The sequence below is a fragment of the Chiloscyllium punctatum genome, chromosome 2 (assembly GCF_047496795.1).
Source record: "Chiloscyllium punctatum isolate Juve2018m chromosome 2, sChiPun1.3, whole genome shotgun sequence".
NCBI classification, from domain to species: domain Eukaryota; kingdom Metazoa; phylum Chordata; class Chondrichthyes; order Orectolobiformes; family Hemiscylliidae; genus Chiloscyllium; species Chiloscyllium punctatum.
In genome coordinates this window covers 34,958,570-34,978,218 of record NC_092740.1, presented here as the reverse complement: position 1 = coordinate 34,978,218, position 19,649 = coordinate 34,958,570, and the positions used below count along the sequence as shown (strand labels likewise).

At 41.1% G+C, this 19,649-nt stretch overlaps 1 protein-coding gene across 26 annotated transcripts in view; it reads left to right on the top strand.

Annotated features, from left to right (window-relative positions):
• The window catches only part of sorbs2b (sorbin and SH3 domain containing 2b), a 485,383-nt gene that overhangs the window by 315,514 nt on the left and 150,220 nt on the right, over positions 1-19,649 (top strand). For 21 of the 26 annotated variants that reach the window (XM_072595463.1, XM_072595454.1, XM_072595483.1 and 18 more), the window contains 3 exons: positions 9,584-9,610; positions 10,316-10,458; positions 11,794-12,429. In XM_072595463.1, the coding sequence (XP_072451564.1) occupies positions 9,584-9,610; positions 10,316-10,458; positions 11,794-12,429 (806 nt within the window). The remainder of the gene's footprint in view (positions 1-9,583; positions 9,611-10,315; positions 10,459-11,793; positions 12,430-19,649) is intronic. The other 5 variants (XM_072595624.1, XM_072595597.1, XM_072595616.1 and 2 more) reach the window with 1 other exon arrangement.

The following is a 19,649-nucleotide window of genomic DNA, read 5'->3' as shown; positions in this document are numbered from 1 at the left end:
TTCGCAAATCTTTGTGGTTCATAAATAGATGACGCAACGAGATGAATCTTAATGAATCTGCTTTACATGATTATATGGAAGAATGATTACACAGCAAGAAAATGCAGGAGGGACAGCATCAGCAAATTCACAAAGAAACCGAAACAATATTCTGCAGAGAAACAGTTTAAATTGCATTGGAAATGGAATAATGTGTGGGATTTTTCAAAGATGAATCGCAAAGGCTTCATGCCGTTCAATTCCTTCCTACACATTGGACATCTTGGCAGCAGAAATTCTTCTTCACTTTCAGGTGTTTACAAATAACTATCTTCACAGAGAATTCAATAATCTGGGCTTTGTTTGGAAATGACAAGTGTCTCTGAGCCTTTGTTTTGTTTCTAAAACTAGTCAGAGAAATCTCTGGAACGAGCATCATACGTACAACTTCCCTCACAGTATTTAAAGTCAAGTACAAAAGTGCAGGTTCTGGAAATCTGAAATCAAAACAGAAGCTACAAGTGACACACAGCATGGCAAGGAGCATCCCTGGAGAAAAACAGATGGCCAAAGAGATAGGTGTAAGGATTAGGAGTAATGGGAATGCAGGATAATTAAGACTCCATTGAACCACAAAAGGTCTCCTTGGATGCTGCCTGACCTGCTGTGCTTTTCCAGCACCACTCTAATCTCGACTCTGATCTTCAGCATCTTCTGTCCTCACTTTTGCCTAGCATTATAAAAACCCATACAGTACGCGGTATTTCATACCTTCAGCTTCTGAATTTGCTGACATTATTAATTTCCTTTCTACCATCATCCCTTTTGGTATTTAACTTCCTCTCCTTTGCATGTTATCACAGGCCTTCTCTCTTTTCTTTGTTTCCCACATTACCTGCCTCTGTGTTGGCTTAAAACTGTTTTTAAGATTGAAGATTTTCTAGTTCAAGTGAAAGATTACAATGGACACAAAATGTTAACTCTCCACATGCTGCCAAAGATCCCCTGATTCTATGGTGGCTGGTGAATGAGCTTGATGCCTCCAGCCTTCTAATGTCATTTGTGACAGTCATTACAATATGAAGGGCAACCTCGATTATCCCAACTCCACGGACGAGGAATATCGTGTTCGGATAACACCGTTTACCCAAGCATCGGGACCTTGATCTTACTTGGATAATCCAAAATTCAGATAATTGATGTCCGGATAACTCAGTTTGCTCTGTAGACTGAAGCCATTCAGCCCATCAGGTTTCATGCTGGGTCAGTTTAGTGTAACAGGACTTCAGAATGACGCCAATGGAGATTCAACACAAAACCCCTGTCCAACAGGTTTACACCAAAAAAAATCAATTGACTGCTTGGAAGAAGTCTTAGATGTGTGGGTTTGAATAATCACTTGTTCACTTTACATGCTTATACTGCAAAATTCCGACAGGCTTAGCATTAGTTACCCTGGTCGTCCCTTCCCATACTGCAGTAGTCAGTCTCTCATGTACTGGCTTGGTTCACCGAAACATACTTTCTATTTGTTCTGCAACACATCAGTTATCCATCCATCTAGCAAGTTTTGTCAGTTCTGATACGTTTCATTTTATATACCTGAATAAATTATAGGTTCAAGAGGCTGTCTTGAACCATTCTGTTATAGCCTTGCTGTGCTGGCAATTAGTAGGGAGTTTTGGCTAATAGAGTCACAGAGATATACCGCACGGAAACAGACCCTTCGGTCCAACTCGTTCATGCCAATCAGATACCCTAAACTGATCCAGTCTCATTTGCCAATATTTGGGACATAACTCTCTAAACTCTTCCTATTCATTTATTGAATTCTTTGAGGATGTGACAAAACACATTGATGGCTCGTTCAAAAAATAAGGAGGCATGGGATACAGGGAAATCTGCCTTTTAAATGATGTAATTGTACTCACCTCCATCACTTCCTCTGGCAGTCATTCCATACACCCTCTGCATGAAAATGTTGCCCCCTCTAGCCTATACCCTCTAGTTTTGGACTCCCCTGGGAAAAAAGACCTTGGGTGTTTACCCTATCCATGCCCCTTATGATTTTATAAAGTCACCCCTCAGTCTCTGATGCTCCAGGGAAAATAACTTCAGACTATTCAGCATCTCCCTAAAGCTCCAATCCTCATCCCTCAGCGTCCGATCCTTCAGGGGAAAAAAGCCAAACCTATTCAGCCTTTCCCTCGCTCAAATCCTCCAATTCCAGCAATTCTTTTCTGAACCCTTTCAAGTTTAACAACATCTTTCCTATCGCAGGGAGACCCGAGTTAAATGCAGTGTCCTAAAAGTGGCCTCACCAATGTCTTGTCCAACCGCAACATGATGTCCCAACTATTGGGGCTGAGTGTACCAAATGCCTTCTTCACCACCTTACCTACCTGCTAATCCACTGACTATTGGGGGCGAGTGTACCAAATGCCTTCTTCACCACCTTACCTACCTGCTAATCCAGCTTCAAGGAACTGTGCACCTTGTGTGACGTCTCTTTGTTTGACAATATTGATGGAAATCGATTACCACACTGTGACAAGGAAATGTTTTCAACATTATTTTCAAATGAGTTATTTCTTGCGCCTCCCTCCACATACCGCAATTACAAAGTGGGTAGCTGCCAAAGATACTGACCCTCGTTACTGAGACCGCTGCACTGTTAGCTGAGCTCCTGTGTGAATCTTTTAAATGTATGATAGCACAATTTCATGACAGTAAATTTCATGATTAAGCTTTGGTTACATTCCCATATGACCACATGATGTCTTTTCCCTATAATTGGGGGAATCTTTCCTTTACCTTTCAATATTTGGAGGTTTTTATAGACTTCCAGAATTTTATTTCTCTTTCACTTTCTTCCATCTGCTTGGTCAGCATTTTCTTTGAAAATGTCACAGAAATGACAAAGAAGAATTGATCCAAGTAACTGCGCTTCTCAGACATATTTTCCACCCCATTTATTTCTCCCCATTAGCAATACAGCCAAGTAGTTGAACTCAATTAAATTGTCCAGCAGTGAATGCAGTTTGAGTGCTGAACTCTCTAATTCCTGGCAACTCTAACCTGAGTAAACTCATGGAAGGTATTTCACAAATCTTGGAGTGCAGCATGGGTCTCCTGCTTCATGCTGTTTTCAATGTTCAGAAGCCAACAATGGCACCAAGTTAAATATTTCCTTTGAAAAGCTCCTCCTATTCCCAGCAATTCTGAAGGAGCTGGCACCATTGAAACACTTTTCCTGAAGGAATCACTTTACATGTGAGTTCCGACAGTGAGTGCCGAACATTGAAAAGCCCTGTTCTTTCACGTCCAATATCCACAAACATGTACTTTGCAGCAGCAGCCTTGACCATGGTCTATCTCCGGGCTGTGTAGTTTCTGCCCCAGCCTGTAGTTCCGGGATCCATTCTATCCTCCTGAATGCTGTTCTGTCTGAGCTCAGCTAACTTTGGTATGACCAGGTTGACATGCCATCTCTTATTATTCACTCGAACAGCGATTATTGCTACATTTGTGAAAAATAATTACATGTACCCACAGTGGCACAAGTATTTCGAGAATATTTTCTGGAGAGTTCTAGCCCATCACAAGAAATATTGTACAAGTGTATATGAAGGCAGACTGCATTTGTTGGGACCTTATTTATTGGAGTCTCGAAAAATATGGGGTAATCTCATAGAAACCATAAAATTCTAACAGGACAACACAGGGTAAACGCAGGAAGGATGTTCCTGATGACCAGGGAGTCCAGAACCAGGGATACTGGGTAGACCATTTAGGACTAAAGTGAAATGAAATTTCTTCACCTGAAAGTGGTGAGCCAGGGAATTTCTCGTCCCAGATAGAAGTTAGGGCTAAAACACTGAATGTTTTCAAGATGGAATTGGATATAGTTCTTAGGGCTAAAGAAATCAAAGGGTATGGGGAGGAAGTGGGAATATGATGTTGAATTGGATAACCAACCTTGATCTTGTTGAATGCTGGAGCAGGCTCAAAAGCACGAATAGCCTACCCCTGCTCCTATTTTCTATGTTTCTATATGTTAAATAGTGAAAGATGTTAATGTGTGCCTGTGGACTGTTTCCATTTTAGGATGTCAAACCATCCCAGGAGTTTTCTTCTGAGGAAATGTTTAATTGAGAGCCTGTGAGAGTCTCAGATTCAAAAGGTCCCCATTTAGTGAAGACTAGTGGAATTCTCCTAGTCTCCTGGCCCATGTTTCCCTTCAAGCCATCATCGCTAAAATTGATTAACTGATCATCAAGCTCACTGATTGTTTGTGGAAACTTGCTCAAAGACCTTGATTTCATCTATTGTCTGTCTGGAATTAATTGATATAAGTTAGGCTGGATCAATTGCTGACAGCACTCAATTCAGGCCTTCATAGGGTCTGTTTCCATGCTGTACAACTCTTCGGTCCAACCCGTCCATGCCAACCAGATATCCCAACCCAATCTAGTCCCACCTGCCAGCACCTGGCCCATATCCCTCCAAACTTTTCCTATTCATATCCTCGTCCAAATGCCTCTTAAATGTTGCAATTGTACCAGCCTCCCTCACATCCTCTGGCAGCTCATTCCATACACGTACCACCCTCTGTGTGAAAAAGTTGACCCTGAGGTCTCTTTTATATCTTTCCCCTCTCACCCTAAACCTATGCCCTCTAGTTCTGGACTCCCTGATCCCAGGGAAAAGACTTTGCCTATTTACCCCATCCATGCCCGTCATAATTTTGTAAACCTCTATAAGGTCACCCCTCAGCCTCCAACGCTCCACTACACCAAGAGTCATGTTGTGGAATGCACATATGGCATTAAGGTGATCAGACACAACTGCGATGACCTGTGTTAATGGAAGCTTGCATTTGAAAGATTGTCATTTGTGAAATGTCCAGGAGGATATCTGCTGCTTTGAAACTGTATTCCTGCCAAAACATCTGCTTGCTCAGCATGCAAGGCAGGGAGAAAATTGGATTATAAAAGTATTTTGAAAGGTAACAATAAAATAAGCAAATAAAAGAAAATGTAATGGGGCTTTTATGCTGAAGTGTCCACTCCAATATATTAGATTTGCAAATTATCCTGCTGGGCTATCATTGCTTTGATTTGGTATTAATGGACTCATTACTTCTAACTAATATCAGAGAATGTGATTAATGCAAAGTATCAAACAATTGGTGCCATTTTCCCTGCTACCACTGTGTCTGGTCCCTAAAATCTACCAATGTGCCAGCCAGTACAAATTACAGGCAAATAATGACTTGGTTGGGCATGGTTTTGGCTCCATTCCACAGAAGTCTGAAACGTTTAGCTATTCACCTACTCTGACTGGGCTGCAAAGGGCTCAGCGACAAGGAAAAGCTCTAGAAGGAAGAGCACAGGAATAGATCTTTCTATACATCTCTAAAAAATGAATTCAAAAGCAAAATCAGTAAAACCCTGATATTGTTCACTTCCTTGATCTCTCAAATGTTGTTTAGTCGCTGACTTAACGCTTAACCACAATGGTGGGAAATAAATATGGAAATGGATTTCTGAAACTGTGTTCCAAAGTACTATTTTATTTACTTCTGCACATCGGTATCACTTTTCCCCAGAAAACCTCATTTGAATTTCACTTTAAGACATCATTGACTTTGTGATTCAACTGCTGGTACTTCTTAATTCCACCATAAAAATTTATTTGGTTACAAACTTCTGAAGGTCCAAGTGTTCTGTGGGCTTTGGACAGATTAATTACTTGATTCTGGTTTTGGATTGAGAATGTAGTTGATGTAAGTGATGTGGGTATGAATTGTCAATAGCAATAAATATTTTATTAGCTAATTGTTTTCTATAAGGGTCTATAGTGACTTGTAGTTTTGATTTGCTAATGTCATTCTTTAAGGCCTCATTCATTTTTTAAAAAATTATTAACTAAAACAATAACTATTTTATAGTCATCCTCAGGGGATGGTTGCACTGAACTATAATGAAATGTTTTGTTAAATAAATCACTGTCCATTACACAATGTAGAAAATTTAATTTGCTTCGAAAAGCTTTGTACTTTGAGTGTTTTTGACATCGATGTGAAATACAATCTTTAATGCAATAATGTTTCTCTGGACAAAAAAAGCTATGTTCAAAATGTTTTATACTGAAAATAGTGATGCTTTGGACTTGTGATCTGTTTGAATTCCTGGATTTGGACAAAATCTTCTGTCACTCTTCTAGTGAGTTTGCTGGCGGTACAAAGTTAAAAGTCGCACAACACAAGGTTATAGTCCAACAAGTTTAATTGGAAGCACTAGCCTTCGGAGTGCTGCTTCTTCATCAGGTGGTTGATGAAGGAGCTGTGCTCCGAAAGCTAGTGCTTCCAATTAAACCTGTTGGACTATAACCTGGTGTTGTGCGACTTTTAACTTTATACACCCCAGTCCAAAACCAGCATCTCCATATCATTGCTGGTGGTAGGTCATTTAATCAAGCAGGAGGTAGAGAGATCCCTCCCCTTCCAACTAGAACCCGGATTAAATCCATCAATCTGGATGGAAACCTCAAGGACGGCTTTCCTGCCATCTCTTAAGAACTTACTGCTGTTTTGGCAAATCCAACTCCAACAGCCAGACTGAGGTAAATCAAAGAACTGAAGATGCTGGAAATCTAAAACAAAATCAGAAATTGCTGGAGAAACTCTGTAGGTCTGACAGAGTCTGTGGAGAAAATAAGCAGAGTTAACATTTCAAGCCCAGTGGCCTTTCCTCAGAACAGTTCTCCACTGATGCTGCCAGACCTGCTGTGTTCCTTCAGCAACTTTTATTTTTGAGCCAGACTGAGGCATTTTGCAAGGAAATCTCCTGCTGATTGCCATCTACTGCCCCTCCATCTCGACCTTGGCCAATGAATCAATACCCCTTATGTGAAGAACAGCAGTTGTGGAAAGCACAGCGGGGGGTGGGGGGGGGGGCGGGTGGCGGTGGCGGTGGCAAAGGCATGGAATGTACACTGTATAGGGAACTCCAATGTCCATCACCAAGATTGGATCTGCAACCCTCTTACTGATGGGGCTGATTGAATCCTAAATGACATAGCTGTTGGACATGCATCTGAGTGGTGAGAAAACTAACAAGTAGAAAAAACACACCTGATCTTGTCTTCACCAGTCTACTTGTCACAGATATGTCCATCACAGTTTTCACAGCAGTGACCGTTACACAATCATGGTGGAGACAAACATACCCTCCACTGTGTTACATGGTACTATCACTGTGCCAAATGAAATAGACTTCACACAGATCTAACAACTTAAAACTCATGGACATCCATGAGGCAAAGGGGCATTCAGCAGCAGAACTGTACTATTCCCATCAAGCCTGGTTCAAGGAAGAGTTCAGGAGACCATGCCAGGAGCAATGCCAGAAAGTGAAAATTCAACTTAGTGAAGCTACAAAGCAGGGCAGTTTGCATGTTAAATAGCAGAAGCAGCATGCAATAGATTGAGCTAAGCAATGCCACAACCAACAGACCAGATTCAACTTCTGCAGCCCTGCCACATCCAGTCAGTGAAGGACAACTGCACACCTAACAGGAGGAGCAAGACATTCCACAAATAACCCCATCGCATCTGTGCAAAAAACAAGGCTTTGTATCCATTTTCAGCCAGAAGTGCTGAAAATCCATCTTAGCCCACTCCAGTGGCCACCAGTATGATAGATGCCAATCTTCAGCCAATTTGATTCACTCCATGTGATAGCAAGAAATGGCTGGAGTCACTGGATTCTGCACGTCTATTGACCCTGACAACATTCCAGCAATAGTTTTGAAGACATCCGCTCCAGAGCTTGCTATATCCCTGGCCAAACCATTCCAGTACAACAACACTGACATCTACCCAGCAATGTGGAAATTCCCATCATGTTGTGATAATTAATTCCTAGAGGATCCTTAACTATGAAATCTCTTGTTAATTTTACTGTATTACACATTACTGTATCTAAATTGACCTATTCCTGGGTAGACTTTGAAATGTATTTCTCGAAGAAACAACTCTGCATGCACTCTACTAATTTGTCTTCCAAGTTATCTTTGCCCACCTGCTTTTTCCGGTCAATTTGTAGATTAAAGACGTTTGTTATAATTGTATGTCCTTCTTACACACCTCCGTTCTTTCCAAGTTTATACTTTGTCCTACAGGAAGGCACCTCTGTGGGGGCCTACAGAGCGCACTCTCACCTGTGATTTTTTTTCTCTTGCTATTCATTAGCTTCTCCCCACCCCAGATGGATTTGATGTCATAATCTTTTGCACAAAGATCACTACTCCTCATGACACTGCTCATCCTTTACTAAGAATGCTACCCAGCTCCCTTTCCTTTTTGCCTATTCACTTGGAATATTGAATGCCCTTGAATATTCAGTTCTGAGGCTTGGTCACCCTGCACCTTTGTCTCGAGAATGGCTAGGCAAAAGTGAGGACTGCGGATGCTGGAAACCAGAGTTTAGATCAGAGTGGTGCTGGAAAAGCAGGTCAGGCAGCATCCGAGGAGCAGGAAAATCAAGGTTTTAGGCAAAAGCCATTCATCAGGAATGGGGCGATAATGGACAGCTGTAATAGTTATCAAGTCATATTCATTTATTTATATTTGTGCCATCAACTCATCTATCTTGTTTTAAATGCGGGCATTCATTCAACTCAAGAACTTAAGTTTTACCTTTTTGCCATTACTACTTCCTCTGATTGCAATTCCCCCAGCACTCTTTTGTGTATATTCTACCAAACCTGCTGCACTTCAATATTCATTTACCTTTTTACTATCCTGCACCTCTACCCCTTTGTTTCTTTTTGACTTTAGAAAACATTTCCTTTCAATTGAGGATTGTTGAAAACAAATCATGTCAGCCTCAGGACATCAGGGCAAGAAATCCTCAGGAGACTGTCCAAAGCCCAGACATCTTCAGTTGCTTCATCAATGGTCTTCCCTCCATCTGTGGTTAGAGGTGGGGATGTTCGCTGATGATTGCACCATCTGCCACACATCAGACACCAAAAGCAGAGTGTGTGCATGACCTGGACAACATCCAGGTTTAGGTTTATAGGTGACAAGTAACATTCTTGCCACACACGTATCAATTAGTGGTCATCTCCAATGACAGAAAATCTAACCAACACCTCTTAACTTTTGATGCCATTACCATCCACTACAAAGTCCTCCACTACAAACATCCTTACATTGACCAGAAAGTGAACTGGATCAGTCATATAAATGCAGACCATAAAAGCAGGTCAGAAGCTAGGAATCCTTCAGTGAGTAACTGACCTTCTGTCTCCCCAGTGCTTGCCCACCATTTACAAGGCACATGTCAGGAGTCTGTTGGTGTACACCCCACTAGCCTAGATGGGTGCAGCTCCAATAACATTGAAGAAATTGGCCACGTCCAGGTCAAAACAAGTTAAGACCTGTGACTAATTTCTTTATATCCTCATAGATTTGTGAATATGTTAAATAATTATATTTCTGTGAACTTCTTTTTGTCTGTGAGTTATCCAGATTATATCTTCATGTAATGTCTTGCTGACAGCTTGCTTATTATGCTATTTATCTTTTTTAAAGGTCCTGAAGCACAGACACCAGATTCAGGTAAAGATCGTTACTTGCTCTGGGTAAAAAGGAAATGGGACTGCAGTTCATTTTGAGTCTTTCTGTTTACTTCATAGAAACATAATGTAGCAGCAAGCATCTGCAGAAGCTTTTCTGTTTGACACGGCATTTCCCTCATTAATCTGTTCACTTTCTATTTCCAGAGATAGGACATTTGTTAAAAAAACTATTTTGCCAGTTTTACTGATAAAGTCATAAAATGACATTAAAGGAGCCCAATGATAAGATCCACTCAAAGCAGGTTACAAGTTGAAATTTTATCTTGCTGTTCAAAGCCATACTGGAATAAACTGATTCCACTTCTTGGATTGTGAGAGAAGATCAATGTGTTGTTTATCTTTAAGCTGCTGTGTCCTCAGTCTTCCCAAGTGCAAGCCATGATAGAACAAATGACTGAAGGTTGCTCCTCAGCTTATAATTCTTTTTCCATTTTGTTTGGATTCCATGTACCAGGTGCAGCTTTGTACTTGTGGTATGAGTCAGCTTTCCCTTGCCTCTGTCCCTATTCTCCTCCATCTTGTTCAGTGAGAATGGGATGATTCCGATTCCTTCATGTTCTGGTTTACACTAGCTGCCAATGTTGGGTACTATAGAGTCCCCACCTTATGATTGCCACACTGTCAAACTGGTGAACCATTTGTCATTTTAATCTGTCTGAAGGGGTTCTTTAATTGTCTTCTGCAGATGTTTGGACATCATTTAACATTAATGACAGCTTCAAAGGCACACTAAATGGAGAAACGCACAGCTCGTCACTGGCAGCCAAAGGATTCCGGAGTGTCAGACCGAATCTTTCATTTCCAGAAAGAAAAACCCCTCCACAGCAGGTGAATGGAAGCCATCTTTCTGAATGTAACAGTGTGCTTACAGCTAGAGATGTGTTTGTTCATGTTCCAGAAAGAAAGGCTGCTTTTTGACTCATTAAAACATATTGCTTGCCAACCTTCTGCCCATTGTCAAATAGTTCGAATAAAAATGTGATGGTATGATTGTCAGATTCACACTTGTTCTTTTCCAGGCACTGTCTGAAGCTTGGAAATGTGTCATTCTGACAGAAGTGCAGGCATAGTAATATCTCATTACAAGAAAACATTGTAAAATGCTAATTGCTTTGTTGCAAATTTAATCTTGCTTGTTAATGAATTTACTCAACAAATATTGTACTATCTATTAAAATGTACAAATGGTAATCAGAATTAATGTGATGTGCACCATCAAGATTATAAACCTTGTTTGTCATCATATTAGGTTGATATTTGTTTCTGAAAATCAAAGGCTTAAAATCACAGAGGCTTACACTTATTTCTGAGCATAACATCTTGAATTTTTAATTGCTGTATTGTTTTAATATAACTTTATTGTTTTGTTTTGCAGCATGAGAGACATTAAATTAACTTGTCTTTTTGCATTTCAGATTTATTAATAATAAGGGGTTCCCTACATGCCACTCAGTTTCATATGAGTCAGAGCTGTGTCTTCCAGCGAATGAAGTCAATTAGGAGCATTTTATAAATCATCAGCTTCACATCTCCATTAGTCCAATGTCTTGTTAACCTGCTCAGGTGCTCACTTTAACATGCCATTGGTCCTGACAGAACCTTCTAATCTTACCAGCTTTTTTTTACCGTTGGGGAGGAATCCAGATGCAGTTGTCAATTTGAAGGTACCTATTTATGTACCTGAAGAGTTCCTGACACAGAAATGTCAACATGCCTATTCCCTGCTTTGTGGCTGTGTTGTGTTAATGGACAACAATAATTGTTTAGATACTATATAAGGCTCAATTACCGTAGGCTAATGAGTGAAGGAAACACTCCAAATTCCTGATTTTAAACTCTGTTCTGTCGACAATTAATGAGTGGGTGGATAGCAATTTCTGCTGATGGTCCTTTAGTTTGATTTAAGACACAAACTATCTGGGAAAGTCTGTACATGCTGCGAAGTCTAATTAAGTGGGAGACCTTTGCAGATTGCTCAGGTTCAGTATTGACACTCAAAAAAGTAAGTTAATATATATACTAATAGATCAGATTCAATATATTAGCTAGGTAATGCTCAGTGTTGTAATTGAAATGAATTCTCCATGCTGATGTTTTCCATTTTTATTTTTCTTCCTCCCTGAATGGTTTGTGTCTTTCCTGCTGTGTGGTCATCTCTGACAGGTTCCTTCACCACCACCGAGAAAGGAAAGCTTTCATTGGGGTCCACTAATGGATCCTGACAGCCACCATGTAACACTTAGCTCAACCCAAGGCCTTATACATGGCAGTTGGCCATCACTCCCAGAATCCAGCTTGCCAATAACTTCCAGTATTACCCGCTTGACTAATAAGGAAGAGTACTCACACAGTTCATTGCAATTGTTTCGACACTCCAGCGCAACTTCCTCTCCTGTACAGCAGCCAGCTGTTGCCCAGGACTTAACTCACAAAGTGGACGATAGTAGCACTGCTGACCCTTCCCTTCAGAAAAGTCAGGGCAACTTCCAAGAGCGTAAAATCACCGCCATCAAGCTAACCTTGCCCGAGGATCAGCTCATTGCTAATACCCACAATGTGAGACAGCCTGACAGCTCTGTGAAACCCTCACTTCATTCACTTCCACTCGGCGATAGGACAGAGCCTGAGAGACACACAGCCTCTCTTTCCATTCAGATAGCTCCAGCAAGTCTGCATACAACAGAGCCTGGGCTCGACACACAAGGATTCCCAACCATATCTGCATCAAACAGTGGAAGGAATCTTCACAAGGACACGTTTGAAGTGCAGTCTTGTACACGCTCCTCAGGGCATCATCTGGTATATACCTTTTTTTGTAATTGGCAGCAATTTTCAACGTACTTAACATTTTATTCCTATTTGCAGAGTTTTCAAAAATTAACCAGTTGGCTCTCAATTTCAATTAACTGTGGGACACGTAGGATCAATAGCTTCAATTATTTTTTGAGAAGCATTATTACAGCTGCAGGAGCAAATTGCTGTAGATGCTGAAATCTGTACTGAAAACAAAAAAGGCTGGAAATCACAGTGGGTCAAGCAGCAAGTCTGAGGAACAGTCATCTAGACTGGAAACGTTAGCCTGCCTTCTCCCCATGGGTGCTGCCTGACCCGCTGTGTTTTCTAGCACTTTTTTTGTTTTTATTACAGTTGTAGTAGTTGTACTGAAGTAGTTTTCATGTTTTCTGTGCTGGCAGCTTACAGTGTCTGTGACTTTATCAGGACAGCTCCCAAAGGTAAGGGGCCAGTGAAAGAGTAGTAAGAGCATTTAGTTTGCTGCAAGACAACTGACACTGCATCATAAACTGTGGATAGTCTCAAACAGCTGCTATTTTAGTTTTGAGAAACATCCATCCTGGTTACGTCTGTTTCACTGATAAGTGAATGCATTTGGCCACTGTGCACCTGATGATAAGTGTAGGGTTTAATGTTGGGCAGGAATATTCAGGACTAGAGATATGGTGTCAAAGAATGCTCTGACCAGTTCATTCCATGCAGTTTGTTCACTCATCACCTCAGGCATACGTAATGATAGGGCAGGGAGAAAGTGAGGACTGCAGATGCTGAGATCAGAGTCAAAAAGTGTGGCACTGGAAAAGCACAGCTGGTCAGGCAGCATCTGAGGAGCAGGAGAGTCGACATTTCAGGCATAAACCCTCCATCAGGAATATGAGGGCTTTCAGGCTTTTCTGGCACCACACCTTTTGACACTGATAATGATAGGGCAGGTCAGCCTGGTGTTTCTGGTCACTTGGATGTAACAGTGAAGGAACCAGCAGAGGTTGGACCAGAGCCAGGCAGGAGCAGTAACCAGAATAGCAACAGGCAGCAGAATTGCAGAGAGTCAAACAGCGCAGGACACTTTGGAACTCTTGTTTATAAAAAGGTGGTGGAAGCAGAGTCTTTGAATAGTTTTAAGGTAGAGGTGGATAGGTTCTTGATAAGTCAGGGGACTGAAAGACTGGACACATTTTCAAAAGGTGCACGCAACAGCTAGCCGTTGTGTGTCACATTGTACCTGAAAGACCTGCAGTTTAAAGGTGGAGAAGTTGCCAAATCTGCTTACAATGGACAGATTTAGTCTTTTCAGCTCTGATCCATTTTCAAGGGTCAGGTACTTGGCAAACTTTAATGTGTTCTAAACGAGCAATTTGTATCATTGCAAGGGATCATGAACCAAAAGGATTTCTCCAATGCAACCTTTGTTCATTCAGCCCACTATATGTGGTAGAATATTTCCTGTCATGTTCCTGCAGTCTGGAACTGCATTATATCTCCTTCAGGTTTTGAAAATGTCCCTCAAATCCTTTTCTTTGATGGTAAGTTTTGTCACCTCTCCATGACTCCTTCTCTTTCCATTTTTGTGCTTACCTTGAAGCAACTAAGATTAAGTCATTATACAAATTCTTCTTCTAATTTTGTGCCATCAAGTGACAGAAAGCGAAATATATTTTTCTTTTTGGCAATTTAAAAAGAAGTCTTTTTTTTATTGTGACTTTCCAAATTCCACTTGGTCAATTTACAAGTGAGATTCTGTGTTTGTATTGAAAAAAAAAGCTTGTTAGCATCGATGGTGTAATCAGAACTTTCCAGTCAGGTTCTTGTTGTTGAAGTGGTGCTGGTTGTTACAGCGGATACTGTGGTAAAAAATACACGTTAAAAAAAAAGAGTTGGACTTAATTGGAGTGTTGGGAAATTGAGCATTTTTTTGCTGTAAACAGGAAGTGCACTCTGACTGCACACCGGAGAGAATGCTGGTGAACACAGAAATAGCTTGGAAGTGGGCCTCCAGACTTTTCCATGTTACTGTGGAAGTTCTGGTTAAGGCAGTGGACCGGTGACTCCAACTCACCTTCTGACTCCCTAAAGCCTGTAATCATCTGCAAGGCACAGGTCAGGTGTATGGTGGACTACTCCCCAATTGCCAGGATGGGTGTAGCACCAACAACACTCAAAAAACACGATACTGTCCTGGACCAAGCAGGCCACTTGATTGACACCACATCCACAAACATCCACTCCCTCCGTCACTGATGCTCAGTAGCAGCAGTGCAAGCCACCTGCAAAATTCACCAAAGGTCCTTCAACAATGCCTTCTGAACCCATGCCCACTACCATCTGGAAAGACATGAACAGCAGATAGATGGGAACACCACCACCCGCAAGTCCATCTCTAAACCACTCACCATCCTGACTTTGAATGATATGATAGTTAATTGGGTCAAAATCATGGATCCCCATAAGCAGCATTGTGAGTATATCTGTACCAAATGGACTACAGCAGTTCAAGAAGGCAGCTCATTACCATTTTCTCAAGGGCAGTTAGAGATGGACAAAAAATGCTGACCTCTCTCCCACGAATGAATTTTAAGAATCACTGCCACCATTCTTCAATCGACTTTCTCTTCCTCCATAGCCACAATACTCTGTACTGCATTGTGTCACCACTATTCAACCATCTCATCCCCATGCCTTACATTTTCCATGCAGCATCTGGAATATTCTCCATGATAGGTACTTCTTTAACTCATCATCACATTTATGCTCTGTTCTTCTACTGAGATCCTTGTTCTAATACAGTGGTCTTGGAGTGAATGTAGACATGCTACCTCTCATGTAGTCTCTTGACCTCACTTCAAAGTTTTGTAAAATGGCTGTGGTGCAACTGACTTTAAAGATGTTAACAAGTGAATGGAAAGATATAGAAATCCATTGACCTTGCAGACAGACACCAGTTTGAAAAGCTGCATTCAGATGCCAACATGGCAGGGTTTTCAGTTCTTTTCTTATTTATTACCTTTTAGAAATAACCAAAAGGTCACAATCTAATCATTAATAATGTTTGGCTGATCTCAATGGCTCATTGAATGGAGTATGTTCCTTGCATGGATGGGTGGATATATTTCATGTGGTGTAGTACCATGTCAAACTATTGTTTTCATATTTTGAGGTAAACATATTATTCTTTCAGTTGTTCAATCTATGTGTGACATTTTCTTTACATTGTCTACAGGACCCTTAAAGGAACAAATAATAGCTGGAGATAGGATTGCTAATGTTGTGAGTTTAGCACAAACATAGTTTATAGATATTGTTGAAGATTGCTCTGCTCCTTGGGATTTGTGAGTTAGAAGTTTGCCAGAAGATTTTGTTGTTAGAAATATCATATTGTTTGGAAACCTCAAAGGGATCTGGAGAAATTTAATTTTCTCTGAAATCAGCAAAGCTCCGGTCATGCTAGGTCTGTGTCTGTTGGTCTCTCTGTGAGATTCATTGCTGCAAAAGGCTGTGGAGGCCAACTGACTGAGTTTATTGAAGATAAGGATATCTAGATTCTTGATTGGTAAGGGGATTATTGGTAATGGGGAGAAGACAGAAGAGAGGAGTTGAGAAACATATTAGCTATGATCAAATGATGGAGACAGCCTAATGTTATTCCTATATCTTAAGGTCAAATGAAGGACTAAATAGTTTGATCAGCTTTCACTTACCAAATTTATCTAGAGAGTGCTATTAAGGTCAGGAGAGGATTGAGGTAAAAGCAGAAAGTGCTGGAGAAGCCTAGCAGTTCTGGCAGTATCTGTGAAAGGAGAAGCAGAGTTAGTATTTTGAGTTTGCTGAGACTCTTTCTCAAGCTTTCAGAATTGAGGGCTTGTTCAAGGCTATAAACCAGTGGTCACCCCAGGCTCTGCATTTACAGCAACAATCTGCATTTAATAAAGTGATACATCCCAAGGTACTAGAAAGGTTCATGTAAAAAAATTGAAATATTGTTATTTGATTTGATTTATTGTAGTAACATGTACCTAAATACAGTGAAAAGCTTTGTTTTGTGAGTAACAGGCAGATCATAGCAAACAAGGACATGCAGATCATAGGGTGCTTAGACAGAACCCAGTGTTAGCCATACGAAACCAGACAGATCCCAGAATAAAACTTGACTTGTTAGCTAATGAGTTTTATAAGTGTGGTCCATTATCATGGTAGTCTGTCACTGTACATATTCACTCAAGGTTGCCAGTTTTCTTTTAACTAAATAACACAAATTTACTTTACAAAAGAAAAGAAAGCAAGCAAAGCTATATATAGCTATGTATATGTTAGTCAATTCTAAAAGATTGTAACATGAACAGCAAAAACACAGGTTCAACCTGTTTACCAGCAATATGTCTTTCAGCAACTCAATCCCAGAGAAATATTGCTCTTACCTTATCTCTTTAATTTCTTATTTAACTGACTCTTTCCAGTTTTCTTTCATGTGCTGCCTAAAAGGTTTTAAGATTTTTGTCTTAACCTGAGCATCCTTTGTGAGGGTCTGGATTCCTTTTAAGTTCTGACAGCCCAGACACATGTATAAGTTCTACAACCTGGAGATAGGTTTAGTTTGTTAGCTATTAAACACTAAAGTCTTGTCAATGTTGTGGAGGAAAGAACCCTCACCGGCATGGACAGTCCCCAGCTAGTAAAACTGTAGGCTTTCTTTGCAAGCAAATAGTTCACTTTCAGAAAATATGCTGAAGTAGGAGACAGCCACAGAAAAACAAAAGACCAAATAATTGCCCACACAAAGACATAAATCAGGTACAGCATAATCCAATAAACCCATAGTTTTCCAATAGCAAATCAGTGACCCAGACCAAACATTTTGACTCAGAAAGATTTATGTCAATGAGCATCTCATAAAATTTAAGTCAGATGTAGGAGCAAGTTGCACAATACTGACAGGTAGTGAGCCTCGATTTTTAAACAAATTACTATTTTAAAGTATTAGTCCCATTGATCCCGCTGCAGCGAAACCTGTTTTGATAGAATTTGATAGAAGGGAGGTCTCTTAGTGTCCTGCCCAGCATTCATAACCAGTATCATCAAACAAAGCTATTTGGTCATTTATCTAGGTCCTTTGCTGTGTGTAGGTACATGCTGTAACAGTGGCTATATTTCAAGATATATAATTATTTGTGAAGCACTTTCTGACCTCCTTGGGACTTTTAGAATGCTATCCTTAGTGTCGCTGCACTGGCTCATTCAGAAGTTTGCTTCCTCCATCCATCTCGTCAGCAGTCCCAATTGAGCTTTGCCATTGTCCCATAAGTCTCCTCAGGCTCCCTTTCCCTTAGTCTATTAATTGCACACCTGCTGACTGCTGCCAAGTTTGATTATCTTACTGCATTCTACCTTCACATCATGCTTCAGTAGTATTTCCCAGCTTGCCTCCACTGACCTCCTTTAATATCTAGAAACAATGATAAAAGCTTCTCTGCCCTGCCAAATCTTTCAGTTTTTACCTTTCCAAAACCTTCCCCCTTTGGCTTTTCTGACTGTGACAAAGGGACAGCATCATTAGGCAAGTAACCTAAAGGCCTGGATGCATGCTCTGTGGTCACAGGTTCAAATTTCACCTGGTGGAATTTAAAATCACTTAATAAATCTGGAATATAAAACTAGTTTCAGTGGTGCCATCATGGAATGGCCATTGATTGATTCACTAATGTTTTTCAGTGAAGGAAATCTGCCATTAGAACATAGAACATAGAACAATACAGCACAGAACAGGCCCTTCGGCCCACGATGTTGTGCCGAATATTTGTCTTAGCTTAAGCACCCATCCATGTACCTATCCAATTGCCGCTTAAAAGTCGCCAATGATCTGACTCTGCCACTCCCACAGGCAGTGCATTCCATGCCCCCACCACTCTCTGGGTAAAGAACCTACCCCTGACATCCCCCCTATACCTTCCACCCTAATTTTATGTCCCCTTGTAACACACTGTTGTACCCGGGGAAAAAGTTTCTGACTGTCTACTCTATCTATTCCTCTGATCATCTTATAAACCTCTATCAAGTCACCCCTCATCCTTTGCCGTTCCAATGAGAAAAGGCTTAGCACTCTCAACCTATCCTCGTATGACCTATTCTCCATTCCAGGCAACATCCTGGTAAATCTTCTCTGCACCCTCTCCAAAGCTTCCACATCTTTCCTAAAGTGAGGTGACCAGAACTGCACACAGTACTCCAAATGTGGCCTAACCAAGGTCCTGTACAGCTGCAACATGACTTCATGACTCTTGAATTCAATCCCTCTGCTAATGAACGCTAATACACCATAGGCCTTCTTACAAGCTCTATCCACCTGAGTGGCAACTTTCAAAGAACTATGAACATAGACCCCAAGATCCCTCTGCTCCTCCACCTTACTAAGAACCCTACTGTGTTCTGCATTCTTATTTGTCCTTCCAAAGTGGACAACCTCACACTTGACAGGGTTGAACTCCATCTGCCACTCCTCAGCCCAGCTCTGCATTATATCTAAGTCTCTTTGCAGCCGACAACAGCCCTCCTCACTATCCACAACTCCACCAATCTTCGTATCATCTGCAAATTTATTGACCCACCCTTCGACTCCCTCTTCCAAGTCATTAATAAAAATTACAAACAGCAGAGTTCCCAGAACTGATCCCTGCGGAACTCCACTTGTAACTGGGCTCAGGCTGAATATTTACCATCTACCACTACTCTCTGACTTCGACCGATTAGCCGGTTTTCTATCCAACTGGCCAAATTTCCCTCTATCCCATGCCTCCTGACTTTCCGCATAAGCCTACCATGGGGAATAAGCCTACCATTCATACCTATTCTCATACCTGTGGAAAAGCACAGCAGGTCAGGCAGCATCTGAGGAGCAGGAGAGTCAATGCTTTGGGCAGAAACCCTTCATCAGGAATGCAATGCCCAAAACATTGACTCTCCTGCTGCTTGGATGCTGCCTGACTGGCTGTGCTTTTCTAGCACCACACTCAAGAATAGGTATGAATGGCAGATTTCCTTCACTGAAAAATATTAGTGAATCTGCAGTCCTCTCTTTCTCCTAGATCCTTACCTATTCTGGCCTACGTGTGGCTCCAGATCCACAGCAATTAGATTACTTACAGTGTGGAAACAGGCCTTTCGGCCCAACAAGTCCACACCGCCCCGCCGAAGCGCAACCCATCCATACCCCTACATTTACCCCTTACCTAACACTA